Below are 26,035 nucleotides of genomic sequence, written 5' to 3' on the forward strand. Positions count from 1 at the left end.
AGGGAAAACAGCAGGATGCCAGACTCAAGTCTGCAGAGAAAAAGGAAAAAATTCAGGAGAATCTCACAACAGGTGAACTCAAGAATGGCCTACAAACCTGACTCTAATCTGGAACTGAAAAAATAGACCTCCACGGCTGGGGTTGTGGCTCAGTGGTAGAATACTTGCCTAGCATGTGTGAGGCACTGGGTTTGATTCTTAGCACCACAAATAAATAAATAAATGTCCATCAACAACTAAAAAAATATTTAAAAAACAATAGACTTCCAGTGCCAGTCTTTTGTGTTCACATATTGGCCTCCGTCTTTGAATTTTATCACAGTGAGGCAGTTCATGTGGTTTATATCTCTTGAGATTTTGGAGGTAATGCTTCAACAATGCGCAAATATCTGAGAAACCACTGCAGGGTAAAAAACCCAGGAGAAATTGTCTAAAAATTAACGCCTAAATTACAAATACAATTTTTAAGGGCTTGGTGGATTATTCAATGAGTGTATTCATAAATCCATGAAAGAAGTTGGGAATGGGTGACTCCCTTTTCTCGTTGACCAACAGTCTTTAGTTTGAATACCAATCTAACTCTGAGGCAGGATATTCTGGGACAACCTTCAGGCAGAAGCAAAGAACATTCTCTTAGATTCAGTGGCTGCCTCTATTAGGTAAACTGGGAGTTGACAGCAGTGCCATCTCTTTGGCTCCTGTATGGTATCGTGTTCAACATCTTCCTTACTACAGAGCCCAGCAGCTCATGATGAGCCAGGGCTGAACCCTAGGACCCCAAACTGCTCATCCTACTTGAAGTTTGTCCCAAATTTATAACCTCTTAAATGTCTTAGATCCTAGTCTTCTTCCTACTTCCCCTTTGATCCAGAATCTTACCCCATTATTTATAAGCAAATATCCCTGATGCTAATCCCTGTTCTGCCCTTCCAAGGTCTGTATCAAACAGAGTGTATAACATTTAGTAAGGTTTCTAATGAGCAAGGTTATGAGATGACCATGATTCTCTACTATAATAATTTATTACACTAATGTAACAGATGTAACCCATGAGTCTAAGAAAAAAGGTTAAATAATTTGCCTAAGGTTCTACAACTCGTAAACTGACAAAACACAGAATCATGATTTGAACCCAGGTCTCTCTGGCTTTGGATTCTGTACTCCTTCCATTGTGCTTTGCAAAACCATGGGAAGTACTTAGATCCCACATTTCTCTGTTTAACTCAAAGCCTGGATGATCTTATTGCATCATGGTAGATGTGCAAAGTGTATGACTACACTTTGATAGATCTCTAACAACCATCCACTCCACCATATTCCACTCTGCTCAGCTTAATTGTCAGGGATGATATTCTCTATCCTCCATTACCACTCTGCCCTATTGATGAGTCCTTGTATGGAACAAATGCTGGGAAAATCAACAGTTTCCCCCATTTACAGCCTTTCTTCTTAATTCTCGTTTCTTTTATTTCTTTCCAATGTATGAGAGCTTCTGATTCTGAGATTCCACCATTTCACTTGAGAGAATATTCAGCTAAGAAAGTTTAATAACAAATTTATTATATTTTCAACCTGTCTGATATTAAAGTTTTAAATGTTTTACATTAGCTTTAATTTATCAAATTATGCTATGAATAGTCAGAAAATGTTCAGGGAGCCCAGTTAATATTCCCTGACACCAATACCCAGGGAAGGTTATGCCTCCTTGGCTAAGCAGATCTTTAAGCCATTTCAAGGCTTATTTTAAAGTTCAAAAATAAAATTATTACTGCACAGAGACATCAACACAGTGCTTAGATAAAGGGTATGGTAAGAAAGCAATGAGTGATACTTTATATGAACAAATACCTTTTTATGGTCTACTAATAATTCCATGCTTAAACTAGTAGTTATTCATATTATCTTCTAAATGGGGCATTGTTTCAAAGCATTGGACTATAAAATTATGTATTACATTACCAGTAGAATAAAGCAATAAAACAGTTGAACTGCTTTCAAATGATAGCTGGAGAGATACTTCAAGATGAATGAGTTTGTGCATTAGATGGATTAAGGATTGGGTAAAGAAGTTCTGTCTCTTCTGAAGGGGCTACATAAAAAAGACTGATATTTCAGTTAGGTCCATATAACAAGTGACAATTCAAAAAATCAGGATAGAGAGTACTGTAGTGTTTGTGGTCTCCATTGGTAAGAGCAGAGGCATAGTTAGGGTGTATTGGACCAAAAAGAAGAGGGTGTTGATGTGGATTAACTATAACCATAAGACCCCATCAACCTGGGGAGCATCTCCAAACTTCTCAAGGCTAGTGGGGAACCTCTAGGATAACTTGAAGTTATTGTAGATAACACCAAGGCCAATATCCAGTAACTTAGCCAGCTAATGCAGTAGGGTACAGAGAAATCAGGTTTCTAAGGCACAAAGACCCTGTAGCTCTCAGGAAATAGGATGGATACCAGGATGAGAGCTACACTAGTGATTTCAATTCACACATGTTTGGTGGAGATTGCATTTTTTATAGGGTTTTATTTTTATTTTTAAGAACTGGCAGCTGAGCCATTAATTAACAGTGCCTATTTCTCTGCTATCTTTTTCTTCAAAATTTGAATATTATTAACTCAGGATATCTAAAACCTTGCTGATGCATCATGTTCCCCTCTTATTTACTGGTATATTGTGTTCATTTTTGCATCATGCAGTACCTAGATAAATACCTACCTGTTTTTAGTTTTATTGTGTGTGGTGATGTTCTCCCTTTGAAAATGATCTGTAGCATAGAGGAGAATATCGCTTTAGGAGCTCAAAACTGATCCTCTTAGACAGAATGATAACTGTGGCAAATAAGCTACTGTTGGTAGATTTAGAGGAGGAAAGTAAGACTCTTCACTCAGGAACACAGCTATAAAATAAAACAAAATGAAGGTTTGTGATTGTCGTAATCTACTTTGTGCTGCTACAACACAATATATGAGACTGAAATGTATTTCTCACAGTTCTGAGGACTTGGAAGTCTAAAATCAAGGAGTTTCATTTAGTAAAAAGCTCTCTTGCTATATTATAGCATGGCACAAAGCAAGAGTGTACAAACTCAGGTCTTTCTTCATCTTCTTATAAAGCCACTAATGCCATCTTAGGGGTGCCATACTACTGACCTCTTTTAACCTAAATTATCTCCCGAGGACCTTACATCCAAATACCATCAACATATCAATTTGAGAATTATGTTTCCAACACATGAACTTTTGGGGGACAGGTGCAAATCATAGAGGTGGCAAATAAGCAATTAATAGGCATTTGGGTGCTAGGTGAGAGTCTGAGAAAAAAGAAGAGTAGAAAGAAGTGGTAGCTGAGAAGAGAAAGTAAAATGGACAAATAAGACATTTCCTATGGTAGGAAAGGAGATCAATCTGTTTAATATCAAAGGATTTACTAATTTTACAAGACATCCTCCTTCCAGAACATAAGAAAAAGAGAAATTCTCTACACATGTTATCTTCCCACTTTGTAATTCAGCAAAGATTAAAAATCTGCATCTGGTCTGGGGGTATAGTTCATTGGTAGAGTGCCTGGTAGCACATTCAGCAGGCCGAAGACTCTTGAGTTCCAACCCCATCACTGGAAAGGGGAATCTAGATCTTTAAGAATTTCTCATCACTATAAAAACACATTTATAATATTCAAAATGATAAATTCATTAAATAGGCATTCCACTGAATACTTTAATGTCCCCAGAGTACGTTTTTAAAGACTCTAGGAATGGGAAATTAGAATTTCATCATACAAGACTAGAAATTAATACATAGAATTCTGTTCATTCTCCCTATAACTAAAGTTTTAATAAAATCCCAATCAGAACAGCCTTTTGCTTTTGAAAATTTTCTTCTTTCCAAATGACTTCTTGTAGAATGCCAACAACTAAAAATTATACTGAATTGCTCTTACATTATTTTATTGACTTTAACAAGAACCCGTAAGTACTTTTATTTCCAACACTATGGAAAAGTTGCAATTCATGGATTGAGTCTTTTGGGGTTTAAACTTGCATATGATGAGCCCAGCATGAACCTCACATTTTGGGGCCAGGAGAAAAGAACAAGAGATAATGTTAAGGAAGCAATTAGCAATGTCATAATGTGAATTATACAATCAAGCAAGAAAATTACGCCAAACTGATTCATCAGAACTACTAAGAAACTTGTTATCATACATTAAAAATTCACCCTACACAAATATTATATGTACAGAATTATACCAAGTCCGACTCACTTTTTTAAATTTTTTTATTCTTATTTGTTATATATGACAGCAGAATGCATTAAAATTTATATTACACATATAAAGCACAGTTTTTCATATCTCTGTATACAAAGTATATTTACACCATTTGTGTCTTCATATATGTACTTAGGGTAACGATGTCCATCTCATTCCACCATCTTTTTTTTACCCCTTTGCCACCTCCCTTTGCCTCCCTCCCCTTTGCCCTATCTGGAGTTCATCTAATCCTCCCAAGCTTCCCCTCCCAACCCCACTATGAATCAGCCTCCTTATATCAGAGAAAACATTTGGCATTTGGTTTTTGCGGATTGGCTAACTTCACTTAGCATTATCTTCTCCAACTCCATCCATTTACCTGCAAATGGCATGATTTTATTCTCTTTTGTTGCTGAGTAATATTCCAGTGTGTGTGTGTGTGTGTGTGTGTGTGTGTGTGTGTGTGATATTTTCTTTATCCATTCATTTACTGAAGGGCATCTAGGTTGGTTCTACTGTTTAGCTATTATGAATTTTTCTCCTATAAACATTGACAGGGCTGTGTTCCTGTAGTATGCTATTTTTAAGCCCTTTGGGTGTAGATGAAGGAGTGGGATAGAGGAGTCAAATGGTGGTTCCATTCCCAGTTTCCCAAGGAATGTCCATACTGTTTTCCATATTGGCTGCACCATTTTACAGTCCAACAAGCAACGTAGGAGTGTGCCTTTTTCCACACATCCTCCCCAACACTTATAAAATCATAGAGTAGTTTTGATTGCCAGAGATGTTGAACAATTTTTCATATATTTGTTGATTGATTGTATATCATCTTCTGAGTTGTCTGTTCAGTTCCTTGGTCTATTTATTGATTTGGTTATTTGGTTGTTTTTTTTTTTTTTTTTGGTGTTAAGATTTTTGAGTTCTTTATATATTCTAGAGATTAGTGCTCTATTTGACATGTGTGTGGTAAGAATTTTTTTCCAATTAGTAGGCTCTCTATTCACCTCACTCCATTTCGAGTTGAGTTTTGTGCATGGTGAGAGATAGGGGTTTAATTTCATTTTATTGCATATGAATTTCCAGGTTTCCTAGCACCATTTGTTGAAGAGGCTATCTTTTTTCCAATGTATGTTTTTGGTGCCTTTGTCTAATATGAGATGACTGTAATTATGTGAGTTAGTCTCTGTGTCCTCTGTTGTATACCATTGGTCTACCAGTCTGTTTTGGTGCCAATACCATGCTGTTTTTGTTACTATTGCTCTGTAGTATAGTTTAAGGTCTGGTATTGTGATGCCACTAGTTTCACTCTTCTTGCTAAGGATTGCTTTAGATATTCTGGGTCTCTTGTTTTTCCATATGAATTTCATGACTGCCTTTTCTATTTCTATGAGGAATATCATTTGGATTTTGATTGGAATTGCATTAAATCTGTATAATGCTTTTGGTAGTATGGTCATTTTGACAATATTAATTCTGCCTATCCAAGAACTATGGAGATCTTTCCATCTTTTAAGGTCTTCTTTAATTTCTTTCTTTAGCATTTTGTAGTTTTCATTGAAAAGGTCTTTCACCTCTTTTGTTAGGTTGATTCCCAAGAATTTTTTTTATTTATTTTTTTGAGGCTATGGTAAATGGGATAGTTTTCCTCGTATCCCTTTCAGAGGATTTGTCACTGATATACAAAAATGCCTTTGACTTATGGGTGTTGATTTTGTATCCTGCTGCTTTGATGAATTCATTTACTAGTTCTAGAAGTTTTCTGGTGGAATTTTTTGGGTCTTCTAGGTGTAGAATCATATTGTAGGCAAATAGTGCTAATTTGAGTTTTTCTAGTATTTTGAACATGAAGCGGTGCTATATTTTGTTATGCTTTTTCTGCATCTATTGAGGTGTTCATGTTTCTTATCTTTAAGTCTATTGATGTAATGAATTACATTTATTGATTTCCATATAGTGAACGAATCTTGCATCCCTGGGATGAACCCCACTTGATTGTGGTGCACTATTGTTTTTTTGATGTTTTTGCATTCAATTTGCCAGAAATTTATTGAGGATTTTTGCATCTATGTTCATTAGAGATATTGGTTTGAAGTTTTTTTTTTGTTCTTTGATGGGTGTTTTCCTGGTTTTGGAATCAGGGTGATATTGGCCTCATAGAATGAGTTTGGATGTGTGCCCTCTTTTTCTATTTCCTGAAACAAAGAGTATTGGTATTAATTCCTCTTTAAAGGTCTTGTAGAACTAGACTGTGTATCCATCTGGTCCTGGGCTTTTATTGGTTGGTAGGTTTCTGATGGCATCTTCTTTTTTATCTCTTGAAATTGATCTGTTTAAATTGTGTATATTATCCTGATTCAATTTTGGCAAATCACATGACTCTAGAAATTTGTCAATGCCTTCAAAATTTTCTATTTTATTGGTGCACAAGTTTTCGAAATAATTTTTAATTATCTTCTGTATTTCTGTAGTGTCTGTTGTGATATTTCCTTTTTCATCATGGACATTAGTAATTTGAGTTTTCTCCCTCCTTCTCTTCATTAGCATGGCAAAGGGTTTTTCATTTTTATTCATTGTTGAAATAACTAACTTGTTTTGTCAATTTTTCAATTGTTTCTTTTGTTTAATTTTCATTGATTTCTGCTCTGATTTTAATTATTTCCTGTTTTCTACTGCTTTTGGTGTTGATTTGTTCTTCTTTTTCCAGGGCTTTGAGATGTAATGTTAAGTCATTTATTTGTTGACTTTTTCTTCTTTTAAGGAAAAATTCCATGCAATGATTTCATAGTGTCTCAGAGATTTTGATATGTTGTATCAGTGTTCTCATTTACCTCAAAGAAATTTTTAATCACCTCCTTAATGTCTTTTGCAACCCATTTTTCATTCAGTAGCATATTATTTAGTGTCCAGGTGTTGGAGTAATTTTTATTTTTATCTTGTCATTGTTTTCTAATTTCACTCCATTATGATGTAATAAAATTCAGGGTAGTATCTCTACTTTTTTTGTATTGGCTAAGAGTTGCTTTATGGCATATTATATGGTCCATTTTAGAAAAGGATCCATGTGCTGCTGAGAAAAAAGTGTATTCACTCATTGAAGGATGAAATATTCTATGTATGTCAGTTAAAGTCTAAGTTATTGATTGTATTATTGAATTCTATAGTTTATTTGCTCAGCTTTTGTTTGGATGATCTATCCAATGGTGAAAGAGGTGTCTTAAGAATTATTGTGTTGTGGTCCGTTTGACTTATGAACTTGAGAAGAGTTTGTTTAATGAATGTAGAAGCTACATTGTTTGGGGCATACAAATTTATATTGTTATGTCTTGTTGATAAATGATTCCCTTAAGCAGTATGATTTGTCCTTCTTTATCCCTTCTGATTAACTTTAGCTTGAAGTCTACTTTATTTGATATGAGGTTGGAAATCCTTGTTTCCTTCTGCAGTCCTTGTGAGTGGTATGATTATTCCCAATCTTTTACCTTCAGTCTGTGGATGTCTTCCTTTGAGATGAATCTCTTGGAAGCTGTATTTGTTGGGTCTTTTAAAAAAAATTCAATATGCCAGTCTATGTCTTTTAGTTGGTGAGTTTAGGCCATTAACATTCAGGGTTATTATTGAGACATGATTTGTATTCCCAGCCATTTTTGTTTATTTTTGGTATTTAATTTGACTTGGTCTCTGCATGATTAGTCTTTCCTTCAGTGTAATACTTCCCTTTGCTGATTTTCATTGTTGTTTTTCAATTTCTCTTCATGGAATATTTTGCCAAGGATGTTCTTTAGTGCAGGCTTTCTAGTTGTAAATTCTTTTAACTTTTGTTTATCATGGAAAGTTTTAATTTCATCATAAAATATAAAGCTTAATTTTGGTGCATATAAGATTCTTGGTTGGCATCCATTTTCTTTCAGAGCTTTATATATGTACTTCCAGGATCTTCTAGCTTTTAGAATCTGGTTTGAAAAATTGCACGTAATCTAATTGGTTTCTCCCTATATGTAATCTGATTCCTTTCTCTTCTAACTTTCAATATTATCTCCTTATTCTGTATGTTAGGCATTTTCATTATATTGTGCCTTGGTGTGTATCTGTTGTTATTCTGTACACTTGGTGTCCTGTAAGCCTCTTGAATTTGGTTTTCCAATTCATTTTTTGTGTTTGGGAAATTTTCTCATATTATTTCATTAAATAGATTGCTCATTCCTTTGGTTTGGAACTCTATGCCTTCCTCTATCCCAATAACTCTTAAATTTGGTCTTTTTATGCTATCCCATAATTCTAGAATGTTCTGCTCATGGTTTCTTACCATTTTCACTATGTTGTCTACTTTCTTTTCAATATTATATGTTTTTTCTTCATTGTCTGAGGTCTTGTCTTCCAAGTGGTCTGTTAATGCTTTCAATTGAAGTTTTAGTTTGGTTTATTGTTTATTTCATTTCAAGGATTTCTGTTTGTTTGTTTGTTTTTAGAAACTCTATCTCCCTGTTGAAGTGATCTTTTGTTTACTGTATGTGTTTATGTAATTCTTTGTCAAAATGATCTTTTGCTGCCTGTATTTGCTCTCTTATATTATCCTTTAATTTGCAGATTGTTTTAATTATGTACACCCTGAAATCTTTTCTGTAATTTCTTCTGCTGTGCTGGGCATGGATTCTAATAACATGGTATCTTGATATGTTTTGGGCACTTTCTTCCCTTGCCTTTCATATTGTTTTCATGTCTTCCCTTCTAGCACCGTGGATCTGAGGCATTACCATTTTTACCCTATAGGCTTATAGTGCCCCTGTAAAGATCCAATACTACTCCTTTGAGGTGAGGACAATGTTATCAGACCCCAATATAAATAGTATACACCCTAAAAACAAATGTTTGCTATTAAGTCATTTACGGTTTGGTCACAATGTACAGAAATGGTGAATTCAATATTATCTACAATACACTCAGTAAGTTTGTAAAAGGGTTTACAGTTTCTGATGGACAAAGAACCAGGGTTGAGGATTAAGATGATATGCTAAGGAGATAGGAGGTGAGGATATAGAGTTGTTATATCTTAGGAAGTGTGAAAGAGAAATCTAAAGAGGAAGATTAGTAACAGGAGAAAGAAGAGGAAGCAATTTGGGATAGACAAGTAATTGGGGAGACAGTGGAGTACATAAAACAAACACATTCATATTAAGAAAAAATAAAAAAAATGTTAAAATACTATTAATTGGTGACATAAAAGGAAAATAAAAATATACAACACAACTCTAATATACTATTCAGACGTCCTTGTCCTCAAAATCCTAATTCATGCAAAGTATTTGGTTTCACATATGTTGGGGATGTGAAGGCAGGAGAATAGAGAAGGAGAGGAAGAAAAAAAAATCTTGAAGGAAGTAACAGGATTGTTTTGGTTGGAAATCCATATCTTTCCTGCTTCCCTTCTCATCCAGTAGGTGAGGTTGTCTGTTGTTAGTTGGTATCTTTGCCCTCAGCATGGTGAAGGTAACCAGGGTGTCACTGTGCTGGGGTAGTGACTGTTGGGAGCGAGGAGAGTTCCAAACTGGATACCTCGCCAGCCAGAGTTCCAAACTGGGTATTGCCCCCCACTGAAAAAGGTAATGAAGGTGACTCAAGATGGATGTGCCTGCTTTAGGTGGTGGACTGTCCGATGGTGTGGGGGGAGCTGAGTGATGACGTTGGACCATGAGTTCAGAGACAAGCTCTGTGGCTTGCAATGTGTGGATATTGGCTGACTTCAGAGCCTGTGTGAAGTTCTTGGGTGTATGCTGGCCATTGTGCATGCATTATCTCTGCTGCTACTACATCCCAAGATGACAGTGACTGGGGGAGCCCCACATTGGTAGATGGGGGTCCACATAAGAGTGAGTGGCAGCCAGAGTTCCTGAGGCTGGGAAGCTACCAGATGTTCTGTGAGGAGCGGTAACTTCTGCTCAGGTGGCTGGCCAAAAGTTTTACACAGGTGCTGATGGTCCTGCTAGGGTACCCAGTAGTCCTGCATGGGTGAGTAGTAGGGAGACCTATTCTGATGCTGTGGTCTGGAACCCTGGACCAGTAGGGGACTGTGATTCTTGAGCGGGAGCAGGAATATCGCTCACAGACAAGCAGTATTCTCACTGCTTGAGTCCCAGGTCACGGAATGACACAGAATGCTGCCTTCCTCTGGCCCGCCATCTTGGATCTCTCAGACTCACTTCTTAACTGCAAAACAGAAAGAAGTTTTCTTTGCCCCTATCACCCTCTCTTCCTAGATAGCAATCATAACAAAATAGTTCTAATTTAGATGTTTAGAATGTATGATTTACACACATTTTTCTATCAGAATAATATTTATCACAACAGGAGTGCTGTGAGGTAGAGCGTCAGGGTGCAAATAATTAATTTTAAAGATGAAAACATTGTTAAAGCATGGAAAGTGGCATCGGTTTGTGTAACTTTACACTACTCATCAGGGTCACTGAGAAGGCTTTGTCTGCATTTTGAGGCCAGTTTTCAAAGGCTCTGGGGCAACAGTCAGAAGTATCACTTTAGCTTAAACAAGACTTCAGTTTCATTGAGCTGGTATTCCGCCCACCCAGTCTCTCAAGGCTGCAGAAAACCAGTGTTTCTTCTAGTCACGATCATCATTAGATAGTACTTCCCTTTCCAGGGACTTTTTAGTGGTTCCCAGATGCCACTTCTATACAGTTAAAAATTCCTGAGTTGTAGTTTTTGCTCTTCTAGCAATTGGTTTGTTTCCTGTTGTTGGTGTTGCACCTAACCCTTAAAGTTTTATCCTATCACTGCTTAAAAAGACCTTTGTGCTGGACCACATTATTCTTCTTTAGATCATAACAACTTCAGAGTGGGGTCCAGGTTTCCTCCCTGTTGCCTACTTCTCTGTACCTTCCTGCAGCCTGACTTGGACCAGGGTGTGCTGGGTCAGATGCTGACTGCTTATTGGAGAAGGTGCTCCTGACGATGCCCTTGTGGGGCATTCTCTAGGACCTGCCAATTTTAGTTTAACCGCCTTTAAATTGAACCCCAGTCATTTTCTAGAGTGAGAATGCTAAGAGAAGAAACAGTGAAGAATGAAGAAAACTGACAAAGAGGAAGACCTAAAGAGACAGAAACTCTGAAAGTCAGGAGGAAGGGATTCCTCTGGGGAGGATTCATCTGCCTTTGCTGCTGCCTTTTATGCGGGGTGGGGGTGCTGGGGATTAAACTTGAGTACATTGGAGCCACATCTCCAGCCCTATTTTTGTATTTTATTTAGAGACAGGGTCTCACTGAGTTGCTTAGCACCTCATTTTTTCTGAGGCTAGCTTTGAATGCATGATCCTCCTATCTCAGCCTCTGACCTCTGGGATTGCAGTTATGCACCACCACCTGCCTTACCAATGCTTCTTGGTTAGAGATTTCTGTGAGGGCTCCATTTAGGATCAGTCTTTGTAAAAATTTCTCTTTCTCCTCTTCTTTATCTGAATCCTACAGAGACATACAGTTGGCTGTCTTTACTGTGCAAACCAAGGATGCTCAGGCAGAATTAGAATATGCTCCTCGGTTTTACTTATGTTTTCCAGTTTGCAAGACTCTTACTTCACTAAATTAGACTGAGCTGTTTCACAAAGCATTTTTCCTTCCCTAAAGATCTGGGTAAATTAAAAGTTCTTGCCTTCTTTACCTGCATCAACACCATCAAATGCAGGATGGTGGTAAATATTAGGGGCATGTGAAAGTTACTAGCTTTTGTTCTGCTGGTAATTCATGTTCATCTCAGATTCTTCCAATCACAGCCTGAATGAGGTAGGTCACATATAATCATTCATTCCATTTTCCACACGAGGAGGCTGAGACCTCCAGCCTAAATTACTTCCTTAAAAAAGTACATCTAGTAGAGATAGAGCCAGTACAAAAATACAGGTTGAGCTTTTCTCATCTGATACCAGACATCGGAATTGCTTAAAAATGTGAAACTTTTTGAGCACCAACAAAACATCAATAAGAAGATTCCAGATCTGACTGCAGGTGGTGGGTCATAGTCAAAATGCAGGTGCACTGAACATACAGAATAAAATTATCTGCAAGCTATGTGTGTAGAATGTATATGACATATAAATGAATTTTGTGTTTCGATTTGGCTCCCATCCCTAAGCTATTTCATTACATATATGCAAATATTCCAAAATGCAAAACAAATCAGGAATCCTACACACTTCTGATCCCACACATTTCTGATAAGGGATACTCAAGCTACATATCCCCCTGTCCTCCTTCCTGCTACACTTACCATGTCACATGGATTTCTAATAAATATGCCAGTTCTTTCCTGACACTGTTTTCTTTGCATGGACAAGTCACTTAGCAAATAGTAATGGACTCTTTAAGGTTTTATTCTCTGTTAAAATAATATAATCCACACATGTAAAATGTTATGTATTTGTACTTTATATCAATGTGACATGATTTCTCTCTCTATCTTGATGATTAACAGAATAATTAATATCATTTTACTTTAAAATGACAAAATAGAACACATGGAGTCCTAGCATATGAAATGCTGTTCTTTTGTCTGTGCGTGCAAGTCCAATTCTGGGGTGGAGATCTCCCCAAAATATAATATGAGAACTCAGATACTGGAAGAAAATTTTTATATAATAATTTTCTGATCTTCTTTTGTTTCTTGATTTCATTACTACCTGCAATGTGGAATGAGACTTTTTATTAAGTAATAAATAAACTTTAGAATTTGAATAATCATGATAAAAGTAATTATCTAATATTACTACAGTTCCTAAACCCTTTTACCTTATTTATTTGTCATAAGATGTTGAAAAAATATCACAAACTGACTTCTTATTCAAAATCTTTGGCAAGTAACGAAGAGATGATTAGCAAATTTGTTATTCCTTGAAGTTACTCTCTTCCTTCCTTTCTCCCTCCCTCCCTCCCTCCCTCCTGTCTTTTCTTCTTTCTTTAATTCTTAGATTTTCCAATTCATCGTTTCTTCTCATCTAATCATTTTGGTAGCTGACTTGGATATATGATATCAATTGAGCAAGAAACAGAGGGCCTTGACTTCCTTAATTCAAAATAATTCCTTTATCCGAAATAATATCTGTGTTCTCACTTTATCCTGCCATTGAAACTTTACAGTGGAATAATTGTTTTGTGCTCCTTGTAATTTTAAGAAAAAGAAAAAAAAATGATCACTTTGTGTCATTAGTTTTAGCAGTCTTTTTAGGGATATAATGTAAGTATGAAGCACCAAAGATATTTTTGTGAGAAGAATGAAAAGTTTTATAGAAGTTTTGATTGAACTTATTTGGTCATATGGAAGTTCTTAATGAATGATTAACAAGTAAGTGTTTCTTAGTCTTTTGTTTTTTCCCCTAAAGTTGTTGTAGGCATGTAATTCTATTTTTTTTTTTAAATTCAGAGAACCCTAAAAGAGCTTTAAGGGTCATATTTAATTCCCTTTTATGTTTTTTTTTTGTGTTTAACTTTTTCATAGAAAAAAATAACTATGAAGCAATAGCTTTATACTCTGCATAACTCTTTTCATAGCTGGATTTCTGTATTTCATTCTGAGCATAGTGTTTCCTTCAGAAAGCACAGTTCAGCTGACAAAGTAATTAATAATTGCATTTTTAACTTGTATTCTTTATAAGCTTGAAGAGATTAAATATTCGTTTCATAGCTGCAATTATTAAATGTCCTATATTCTCTTGCCCATTTCTCTGTGGAAGGCTTAAAGTTGAGAAGAAGTCTTCTTATGTTCCCAGATCACAGGGGGGTTCTTTCCTTTTCTTTGTTCTCTTTCCATTTCTTTGTTAAGTCAATCAATTTTCCATCAGTCTTCTTTATGTAAAAACAAAATAGCACTAGTCTTTCTTTTGTGTGAAATTGTGGTTACAGTTTGAGTAGAGAAGCATATATAAATGATACAGGGAGTTTGTTCAGGGGATTCAGTCTTATGCAATTGTGGATTTTGGTTGCTGATTAAGCAGCTTCTGCAAGTCTGTGGTTTTAGTACCTAGTTCTGATCTGAAGATGGCATGGTCAGCCATGAGAAAGGTGGACATGAACTAGGGGAGAGCCTGACTAAGATGGAACCCACGAGGAAGACCAGAACCTGCATTAGTTCCTCACTGCCTCCAACTTCCATGATCCAAGTGGGCTTCAGGGAAAGTGATGAATTCACCATGGGGTTAAGCATGTACCTGGCCCTGGGAGTGAGAGAAACTGAAAGGGACTCTTGAGTAGCTCCAGGAGCTACCTCAGGAGGGAATAAGAGCTGCTGCCTCCAACAAACCAAGTCAGCCAGCAGATGCAATCTGTAGATGCTATGTCAGCATCCTGCTGGTCCTGTGGTGACTTTCTAAGCATGAAGAAAATATAGCCAATGATAAACCAGAGCAAGGTACAAAGCAAAATGCAAGAAAATATAGTTCTGGCTTAGCTGTAATCATGAAATGTAAATCCACCAACGTAGTGAAGGAACGAGGGAAGATTTGGCTTAGTTACTATAGTTTTTGTGTGTTTAACTTTTTTTTTCTTTGTTTTGGTAGGTTAGAGAAAAGGGAAGTTGAGTAAGAGCACTGCAATATTTAATTTCTGTAACAGTGGTTTGAATCTGCTTTATACTTTCCGTATTAACATTTTTTTTAAAAAAACTATACCGCTCTTGTAAAGTTGCACAGAGTTGATTAATTTGTTTACACCTCCCTCCTATATGTAAAGCTGGTAATAGCTGATCTGTGGAATTGTACTCAAGACATAAAATATAGAGAGAAAATTATTTGTCCATTAAAGTCTCTCTCAGTCCTTTTTTTTTTTAAAAAAATTTGCTATTATAAAAGAATAACATAGACTGGGTAATTTATAAAGAACAAATGTGTTTCTCATAGTTCTAGAGGCTGGGAAATCCAAGACAGAGGTACAGGCTTCTGATAAGGATCTTCTTACTGAATTATCCTGCATCAGAAGGTGGAAGAGCGAGAGAGCACAGGAGCAGGAGAGAGGGACAAACTCCCACTTACACCAAACTTGCTCTCCCAATAACAAAATCCAATTCTGTGACATTGACATTCATCCATTCATGAGGGCCTTTCCTAAAGGCCCCACATCTCAACACTTGTGAGGAGACAGAGTTGTGTTGGAGGTTAAGTTTTGAACACTTGGGCTTTAGAGGACACATTTGAAACATACAAAGTTTCTGGGACAACCAAAGCATCAGAGCTTAGCTGACTTGTGAATTAGGAAACTTGGTTCCCTCTCATAGCTGAGTAATCTCAAGTAAATATTTTATCTGTGCCACAAATGTCTTATTTGAAATCAATTAAGAACATTGGACTAGACTGTTTCTATTTTTTTTTAATTTTTCAAATTAGAAAACAATCTCATTGTATAAATAATACACATTTCTTACTGGAAATCCAGAGCTCCTATCACAAGTCCCAGAGCTTATTAGACCTTCTTCTAATGAAAAAGCCCCTGCTTCCAGGCTTGCTGATGTTCTTAACAGATGAAAAACACGAAAAAATGAAGTGTTTGGGAGATGTTCTCTGGGATCCTGTATTTCCCAACATGCTGCACCATGCCCTTGCCTGACCCACCATCTTGCTTGTTTTTTGGACGCTTCAGTCTTTCACATTGGGTGAAGAATACCATGTAGACTGCCTCAAAAAGCAGCATTCAGGAAAGAGGAAGGTAAAAATCTTTGTCTTTCAGTTAGAGGACATACAGAAGCAAGCATCTTTGTACTCTATTTGAAGCAGCTGAGTTTGCTCTATTTTTAATGTCATAGCATATGTAAAAAAAGTCTTTCATAGCTTTAGTTATTAAAATTTTTAAATATACAGAAATAATGGACCAGACACTCTTATAACAGATATTGTTGCTTTCTTATATTTTCAAATATGCATCCATAGTTATATTCGCATCTGCATACACTTACAGATTTGTCTAAAGCCCACTTTGCCCATCTCAGTTGTCCTCCCTACACCTCAGCGGTAATCACTGTGCTGGGGTTATGGTACCATTTCAATATACGATTATGTGTATTTACTCCACCTGTTTGAATCCATAAACAATAATTTATTAGATATTTAAATATTAACATAAATATAACATATATATCATCTTAGAACTTGCTTTTCTATCTGGATGCATAATTGAAAATATAAGTAATAATTTGTGTTCTTATAAAATTTATATATGGAGATGTGATTTACCATTGTATTTTTATATAGTATTATATAGTAAAAATGTTTACACATTTGTCACTGAAGGATAATTAGGATATCACTGTAAGCCAGGGATGGGAAGTTTGTGTTACCAGACTGTGTGGTTTTGGCATAAACGTTACTGCCACCCTGAACACAAATACATTACTAAGGCTCTAAAACTTGCATTTTCCCCTTAATAGCAAGTATCACTATTTAATTTGTAATAGGCACATACTGCTATTCAATGCTTCACCTGAGAATAATATTTTGTTATGGTTCATGAGTTTGGGAAAAATTGAAAGTTTTGATTGAAAACTATTCAGATAATTGAAGTGAAATATGCTTAGACTGTAAATGTCAATTGTTCCTCTTTTCTAAGTCCCCTTTCTCCCTCTCCTTTTCCTCTTCTTTTTTCTTTCTTCCTTCCTGCCTCCCTTCCTTTATTTCTAAATAAACACTTTATGTTTATTTTGATGCTAGATGATGAGATGAATGAAATTCATTGCTTCTGATCAGCTGGTTCCTTTTGAAAAAATGAAAATCAAATTGCAAATGTAGGATCCTTGAAGGAGTTAATGCAATTCACTGTTTCAAAGTAAATTAAGTCCTCAGATTACATTGGTGTTATTAACTTCTTTTCTAGACTTGACTGAGCTTTGTAGGTCATCTCAATTACAGAAAAATAATTTTTAGATTACTTAATAAAAATACAACTAGCTATACACAAGTGAGAAATCAGTATCCATATATTCTATAGCAATATAATATTCACAGCCCATAGGCACTAATTTTCAGACATGCCATGCAGGCTGATGATGCAAAGATTATCTTTAAAACCTTCTTATTTGCCTTGTGAATAAAATCCATAGACAGTGGGCCTGATCACACAGAATTTGTAACTAACAAAATTGGTACTAAGGTTTGACACAGTCAGTCTAGATTCAGAATCCATTTTCTTAACTACAAAATTACACTGATAGAGAAAACTGCCAGTGGTCCACAGGAGAAGAACACAACATAATAAAATACATTTTCAGTAAGTTATTTCCAACAGTTGCAATTCCAAAATAACATTTGCCTCTTCAAGTGATGGGTACTGAGACTCAGGTGATTAAAAAGGCTTAAGCCTCTACTTTTGCTTATTGTCACAAAGAAAGAAGAGTCAAGCAATTCTCTAACAAACTTATTATATAATCACAGATTCCTATGAGTTGAATATAGATAGGACAGTTGAAAATTAAGGGTTTTTTTTTTTTAAGGATTCAGTTGAATTTCAATGACACCCACTGGTCTTTCTGCCCTACATGTAGACAGCTACTTTAAAGGGTGGTTTTCATATTCTAGGATATGGCTTTGGGGATGAGATGACTATTTCTGAGGGAGCATACCCTGGATTACTGTCCTTTTAAGCCTGAAGATGCCTGACACCCCACCTTTTCTGTGTTTATAAATGTTGACTGACTTCATGGAAGATTCCAAAGACAAATAGTTGAAACTTCTCTTTCTTCTACACTCAAGGCATTTGCATTATATGTATTAAAATGGAATAATCACACATACATTTTAAGCACAGTGACCTAGAATTATAACAACTTAGGCATTCAACTTAATTAAAAATGCATAACAAACTGAGCTGTATGTTGACAAGTAACATTTTTGATCCACCAGTTGTCTGACCATGCAGCGATATATGTCCTTTCAACTAAGTTTATAATTAACAGCAGTCAGAACATGGCCATGAAAATAAGTTCTCCATCGTGGCCAAGAGATCATTAGTAATGCTATCTAACACCCATGTTAAATTTACAGATATTAATATCCAGATAAGATTCTGCCTTTAAAAATATGTATGCAATGGAGAATTTTGCCAACTGGGCACAAAAGAGATCTTCTCAACCCTCCCATTATTCAGAAAGTAATTAAAATCAATTAACTATGTTACAATGAAGATTAAAATGACAAAATTATAATTTGGTGGTGAAAGTATCAGAAATTAGAGCCAGTGATTAGTGTCTTTCAATTATCATTGACGTTCGTGATCTAGGAGACGTAAAAGTCAAATGTGTTTAATTTAATGTTATTACATTAGAAAAGTCCATTTAAAAACCTAGAGGAGTTAAAATGTTTTAAATATAGAGTAAGTATAAAGGTGTTCAATATGTTTATCAGATTATTTAAAAATGTTACTGGTCTTTGGACAATACTCTTAATCCCTTAAATTTTCATTAAACTAATTTTAGTGGGAAAAGATAATACTCGTTTTACAACAAAGATTTCATAAATATGAATGAAAACACAATACATTATAAAGAACAAGTGACTCCAGCGTCTTCAGAGTGTGAACAGACTCTCACACCCCATTGCCTAATATTACACTCTTCAATAGATGACTCTCTCCCAAAACAAAATACTTCATTCAGCCATATTGGACCAGTACCTGCAAAAATCAGATACAACTGCATTAGTAAGCATAAGTAAGTGGTCATGTTTAGTGGGACAAAGCCATTAGCCCATTCACTAATTAAACCCAAATATTGATCATTATCTACATGCAAGTTCTGTGCTCTCTGTTAGAATTCCAAAATGAATCCCCTGATTCAGAGAACTCTACACTCCAGTCAACATGTAAACTACTAATGTACCAAGAAATGAGAGTTATAACAAAGGTTCCTATGCTGGTCCATGAAAGCACAGATTAAAGGATAACTGATTCTTTTTCTAAGGGTGCAATGAGATTGATTGTTAATCTAAACATAGGGAAGGAAATAGCTCTATTAGCAAAGGAGATATGTGATAACCAGATGATCTACATGTCAAACTATGGCAACTGTTTTTCGAAACATCCTGGGGCATGTCTGGAACATAAGAAATACTGGTGGGAGGACTCCATAGCTTCATCTTCATTATTTTTAGCTTCCAATATGTTTCATTGAGCTGTGCCTAGTTTGCCAAAATATTATCTAATTTTAGTCCAACTAAAACTGATCCAATCAGGAAAGGATTTACAAACTACACTGTAAGGAACCATGGATTGAAAATATTACTAACTACAAGAACAAGCAAATAACATGAAAATGTCAGGGCTAACACACATACTCTTTGTTTGAGATACTTCTCAGGCCTTTATAAGAAAAACAACGGCTGTCATCAGTAAGCTACCTGACAGATATTTAACTAAATGAATATACTTAACCACCACTTCCAAGTAAATACTCCATTTTTATCAATAAGCAAACAACTCTATTTAAAAGAAACTCATGCAATGAAAAGAAAAGCTAATTTTAAAAATAAATGTTTGGATGTGTTATTCCCTAAAGTTTCATAAGTAGATCACTTATAAATGTTCTCCTTCTTTTTTATTCTTGAGATAGTTCAAACCATTGGAAAACTTTTAAATAAATGGTTTCATCAGGTTTTGTTAGCTAGATAAAATTGCAAATCTCCTGAGGAGTTTTCAAGAATACTTCATGCCATAAAGATACTGATGGTTCCACACTGAATTTATCAAAATCTTTTCAAAACTGGTGGATAATAAATAAATATTTTAATACTGTATGCATAATTATGATGATTTTCCTAAAAAGTTGGACCAATATGATCTTGAAAGGTTCTCTTTCAGTCACAAGAACTATATAAAACATATTTAGAAATAACTTCAACTTAGACCTCTGTGCATCTATAGAAGACTATTATTTTTTGAAAGAGGCATGCATGATGATATTACTCTCACCAAGTTTTCAAATATTCTGTGAGCTCAATAAATAAAATATAATAATATGTACATGGTTAATAATGTGCATAATTGTATAGTGGTTTGTGCATGTATAAATAATCAGCTCTTGGTGCTTTTGTTATTTACTATGTGGATAACACTGGAAAGAACCTTAAAAATTTATGGAGGCTTTCCATCTTATATAAGAATATATTAAAAGTTATTTCAAGTAATAAGGGCACCATGAAAATGCTTGATGTATTAAAATAATTAGTCTCTGGGCATCTAAAACACAAAATATATTAATCACTGGAGGAAGATCATTAGGAAGGTTAGGTAGAAAGTGGGGTCCATGTTAAAAAAATTCTTAAACTTTGTATTGTTAAGCCACCAAAAAAATGACATCATCAGATGTACATTTTAAAATTGTATGTCTGGCAAAAGATTGGTAGTTGGACTGAAGAAGAAAGAATTTGTAAGACAGAAGGAAACGTAATGCATGTCTATATAGAAATTTTTTTAATGACATGCTTTTATTTGCTCTTTAGAATTGAACAGAAAATTTTGGTTTTCACATATCAAATAAATGATACATTCATTTAATTTATGAGTAATCTGTGCCTTCACTAGAAAGATCCAAACATGAGACAAAATTTTCTTTTGGTTTGCTTTATCAAAATAACTATGAACATTGCATTTTTCATTTACCATAACAGTAATTAAACAATTACAGTCCAAACTATGCTTCTATTATGGGTTGTTTGATTGTTTTTGTGGTGTTCATTATGGAACCCATGGCTAAGCAAAAGCTCTATCACTGAACTACAACCCCAACCACACTGTTTCTATTATGAAAAAGCAATGATTTTTCCTGGGCTGATCAATTGCAAAAGTAGTAATAGTAAACTGAAGAGCGCAACTATTTTTTGAAGTGTTTATAACAGTGTTGAGTTTTTCTAGAAACCCCTCCAAAAATACTTTTTGGTTCTCAAATTGCTTTTGTTATGTGAGGCATACTCCCGTTTGTTTATGCATATTTTTAAGTGTGAATATGTTTGTGTGTATTTCCTTTTAGGTTTATAAAAGAAGTTTTGGAAAACAAACAACTGGGTACCATGGTACATACCTGTAATCCCAGTGGCTAGGGAGGCTGAGGCAGGAGGATCAAGAGTTCAAAGCCAGACTCAGCAATTTAATGAGGCCCTAAGCAACTTACAAGAACCTATCTCAAAATTATATATATATATATATAATCACTGGGGATGTGGCTCAGTGGGTTAAATGGCCCTGGGTTCAATCCACAGTATCAATTATGAAAACAAAACAAAAACAACAGCAACAACAAACAGCTCTACAGATAGTAAGACAATACCAGTGCCAAAATGGAAGGGAGTTAAGATACTAGGATCTTTATAAATTGTGCACATTACATTTATGGACATAAAAAAAATTATGTGTTAATGAAGAAAAGAGAAATTTTGGTGAAAACCATGACTCTTATACTTCTGGGAGCACAAGAATAGAAGGCTCCATGGCCTCTGTCACTGGCTACTATGAGGTTTTTCCTCTATATTTTATGAATCCAGTCACTGGATTAAGTGCAGAATTTCTAGACTCCTAGAAAAGAGAATGAAAGTGAGAATTTTCTATGGGCTGTAGCACCGTTCCAGTAGGGGCAGCACAGGGAAGAAATGACTTAGTCAAATGATGTGCTGATGTGTGAGTGCACATTTTTAGACGCTGTGGTTAAGGAATTATGAATGTCAGAATAGCAAGGATGAGGTGATAATAATGGAAATTGAAGCTTACTCTTTTAAGGAATTAGTAGGTAACAAGAAGCATTCAATGTTCATTTATCATATTATCTCATTGAATCCTCAAATAACTGAAAAAAAATTAAGTGCTGATATCATGCCATTTTATCGCTGAAGCAACTGAAACTCAGAGAAAGAATAAGAAACTTTTACCAAGGTCACAGGGAATTCCTAACCTGTTTCTACCCAGAGCCAGTGCCCTTTATCAACGATGTACTGCACACCCCTGTGTTTTTAGACAACCATGACAGAAATCTATTTTGAGTATCTACAGGAGTGAACAAGACCAAAATCCTTCGCACTTGCCCTGACCTTCTACTGGGCCTTAAGTTCTAGGGTTGTGAAGCAACTGCACACACAGGTACGGTGGCAGAGTGATATCTACCTTTAGAACCTCTTATTGAACTTCTTTTTTTCTACTGGGGACACACAGATGTGATAAACACTTGTAGGTTTTGGTAACTGTGTCTTTTGCTATACGGAAAAGATTCAGGCACAGCAAACATGTTATGAGTGCATTTGTATAACTCGATATGCTAGGTATTTTCACATACAATTCTAAGTGTTTCTTCTCATAATAACCCTGAAAAAAGATGGCAATACTTCCATCTCATAGATAAACTGTCACTCAGAAAGGATATATGACTTTCTTAAAACAGCAAAGAATACAGCCAAGTATACTGACACTTAACGGTATTCATTGGCTGTGTAGATGCTTAAATAGTTATAAAAATAACTTCCAAATATTTGTTGTTGTTGTTTTTATATTAATATATTCAAGACTATGGAGCCTAAGGGAAATTTTTGTTTAATACATATTTTCTATCTCATTCCAAATTGTTTTCTGCATTAAAAATTAATGCAAAGGTAGCATAAAATTCATAAAATTTTATACTCATATGAACCTACAAGATTAAAAAAATGGGTTTTTTAAAGATAATAACAGTTAATCAAGGATTTTTGTTGTTGCTGCTGTTTTTCTTTTTATTTGCTTCTGAAACATATTTCCTACTCAGTGGAAAATTATGTAAATTGGATGTGTACATTTTAGATACATTTTTATTCTTTAATCCTGAATTTTTCAATCCTAATTATTTATATCAGTATCCATCATCTATCTCATATATTTCTATGTATCTGTCATCTGCTCATGTCACCTACGTATCTATATATCTATTTCATCTATCTATCCGGGCATCTATGCATCTGTGACTTTCTTTAAATTTGAGGGCTATAGGAAGGACAAGTGGACTTATTTTGTTTCTAACAGCAGGAAACAATAAAACTGTTGTCTATGGTTTCTGTAGTTTTATGAGCTTGGTTTGTGATGCTTGAGAGTATAGTGCACAGGTAATTATATTTCCTATTAACCTTTTGTGTAAGAATGTATGAGTGAGTGGGTGAGTAAGTGTGTGTGTGTGTGTGTGTGTGTGTGTGTGTGTGTGATGCTTAGGAAAAACACAGAACCTCATACATGTAGCTCTACCACTGAGCTACATCCCCAGCCCTGCCTCTTCAAGTTTAAGTGATTTTGGTATCTTTAATCTGATCTTCAGTTGGCCACCATTGCTATGGGGAAAAAAGGTAATTGCTGTTCATTCACTGACCAGACACTCAGTAAAATGATGAGATTTGAGATTGACTGCTGAGTAGATGGAATTGGAAGCAAAGATTATTAATGGTTAAAAGCATCTGGATGTATTTTCATTATATCTAGTCATGGATGGGTGACATGAATTTTACCACTTTGATGACTTATCAGGGAAGTGCTTTAAGAAGACCTTCTCCTTTGAGGAAAAAAAATATTATGTTTGGAATCAAAGTTGAAAATGCCTTTGGGATGGAAATATAGCAGACCATGTGGACATAGGTTATGGTATGGATGCTTTGTGGTTCTGGAGAGTCCACTTATTTTCCTTCAATGTTGTCATATGAAGAAAAAAGGAGTGGGGCTCAAATAAGATTTCATTTACTTTTAACATCCCATGAGTCTAAGATTCTAAAGAAGAAAACTCCTTAAAAAATGAAATTCTTAAGGATAAAGGGTTTAGAAGGATGTTCTATGTGGTGAAAATAGTGTGGCATGAGTTCCAGGTTCAGGAATGAAACTGAGATACACTCCCCCCACAATGGGTATGTAAATTTGGGCAAGTTTTGTGACCTCTACTAGCTATACTTACTTGCTCTATGAGAAACTAGGGCTATAATATCTATTTCTCACAAGCTCTGTGAGCACTAAAGGAGATTATATAAATAATACTTAACAACTGATTCTCTCCCATTCTTAGTACTATCTTTGTTACTGTAAGTAACAAAATAGATATAAACCCTATAGGGTTTCCAAAATACCCAACATCCTAATATTTACATTTCAAAACTTTCTATGGGAGGGAGAAGAATTATGTAAAACTTGAAATTCTTAACTATTGATTTTTTTTATTTATTTGGGGATTATTTTACTCCCATTCCCTAAAATTTAGTTCAGAGGTGTGGAGTTATACTTTTTTGGTTGCTTGCTATTTTTCCTTGCATTTAAAAACAAAAGTCCACTATAAAATTTGTTATGGAATGTGAAAGTGGTAATATAAAACAAAGCATAATGAGCTAAGAATGAATAAAAGTTGGCACTTAATGTTTAAAATTTCCTTCTTCTGTTTTGACCTTGGAGTTCAGCATTATAAACTTAAGATGAATTATCTACTCCTAGTTCAGCTCTTAGTTTTCTCATCACAAACCACATAGGCTCAGACATACCTGAACAAATTCCCTTAGGTAGTACCACTGTCTGATAAAACTCAACCGAGTTTGCTACAGGGAGACCACTGGAACAAGAGGTGGATAGGAATGAGAAGTGACTCCCCTCCCTTCCCTGCCCTACACAATGATAAATACCAGATGGCTCTTAGTACTTCCTTAATTTAACTGTTTTTGTCTACTCAGGAAATAGAAAGAACATTCTACTTCATGCAAAAGGTGCATCCAAATGAAAGAACCTATTTAAAGGAGCATGCTTTAAGCTTTATTCCAATAAATCATTTTGCTTGCAGCTGCAAAACTAATTGTTCTTAAAGCTAACAAGGATTATCACTTGTAAGCCAGGTTTGCTATTTTAAAACCAGAAAAAAATGGAGGGGGGTCAGGGAGCCTGTGTCCAGAAAATGATATTCTTTCTGTAATGGAGGAATTATACAAAAGGGATAAATTTAAATTTTTCTCTTTTTGTTTTAATTTTGGTAATTATGTACAATATAATATTAATCTTATTCTTCTTATTTTCCTAAGAGAATAATAATTAGAACTCTCATGCATGTTTCTCTTTTATTCCTCTACATATTCACTCATATTTCTAAGTTTCCTCTTCTGTCTCTATTCTGCCTTCAAAATTGCTTTTTTTTTTTTTTTTTTGCACTCTTGTGGGTAAAACTGTAAATTTAAAGTAGAGGAGTAAAAAGACAAGGGGGAGTCTAAATAGTTTTACATAAAAGGGTTGTTCAGCATGTCTAATCCCAAAGCAGCTTATAATGTAAGCCTGTCTCTTAAAATATAATATCCAACGAAGTAGATCATAAAATTTACTTTTCAAACACTTTTTTTCCCCTTCAGAACAAATAACCTTGGTTCTATTATGTCTTTTTCCCAGTTCATCTTGCTTTATTATTTAAAATTCTCTTAATCATTCTTTAGTTGTTTGGTATTGAACTGCAGACAGAAAGCTGAAACAAGAGCTGGACCAATAGAAATAGGGAGATGATGAGAGCACCTCTCACACCTTTGTACAATGGAAAATCGCATTTACATTTCTGACTCTTGGAACATCATTAATGTCTCTATACCATATAATACTGCCCTGACTCTTCTTTCAAAGAGAATAGTAAATGAATTTATAATTATACAGCATGTTAGCTGTGATCTCTATTAGTATTGAACAATACTATAGGGTTTTGTGGTGGTCACTTTCCATATGCTAGTGCACTTAAGATTCAGAGTAAATCTGCCAGATTGATTTTTTTTTTTTAAGAAAGGAAACTGGAATTCTGTGGCATGAGTA

General features: G+C 35.1%; 1 protein-coding gene across 1 annotated transcript in view; it reads right to left on the bottom strand.

Annotated features, from left to right (window-relative positions):
- Positions 1–15,637: 15,637 nt before the first annotated feature.
- Msr1 (macrophage scavenger receptor 1) overlaps positions 15,638–26,035 on the bottom strand; it is an 80,230-nt gene continuing 69,832 nt past the window's right edge. The window contains exon 11 of the mRNA XM_027954715.2: positions 15,638–18,898. Coding sequence (XP_027810516.2) covers positions 18,765–18,898 — 134 coding nt within the window. The 3' untranslated portion in view covers positions 15,638–18,764. The remainder of the gene's footprint in view (positions 18,899–26,035) is intronic.

The sequence above is a fragment of the Marmota flaviventris genome, chromosome 3 (assembly GCF_047511675.1).
Source record: "Marmota flaviventris isolate mMarFla1 chromosome 3, mMarFla1.hap1, whole genome shotgun sequence".
In the NCBI taxonomy this organism is placed as follows: Eukaryota; Metazoa; Chordata; class Mammalia; order Rodentia; family Sciuridae; genus Marmota; species Marmota flaviventris.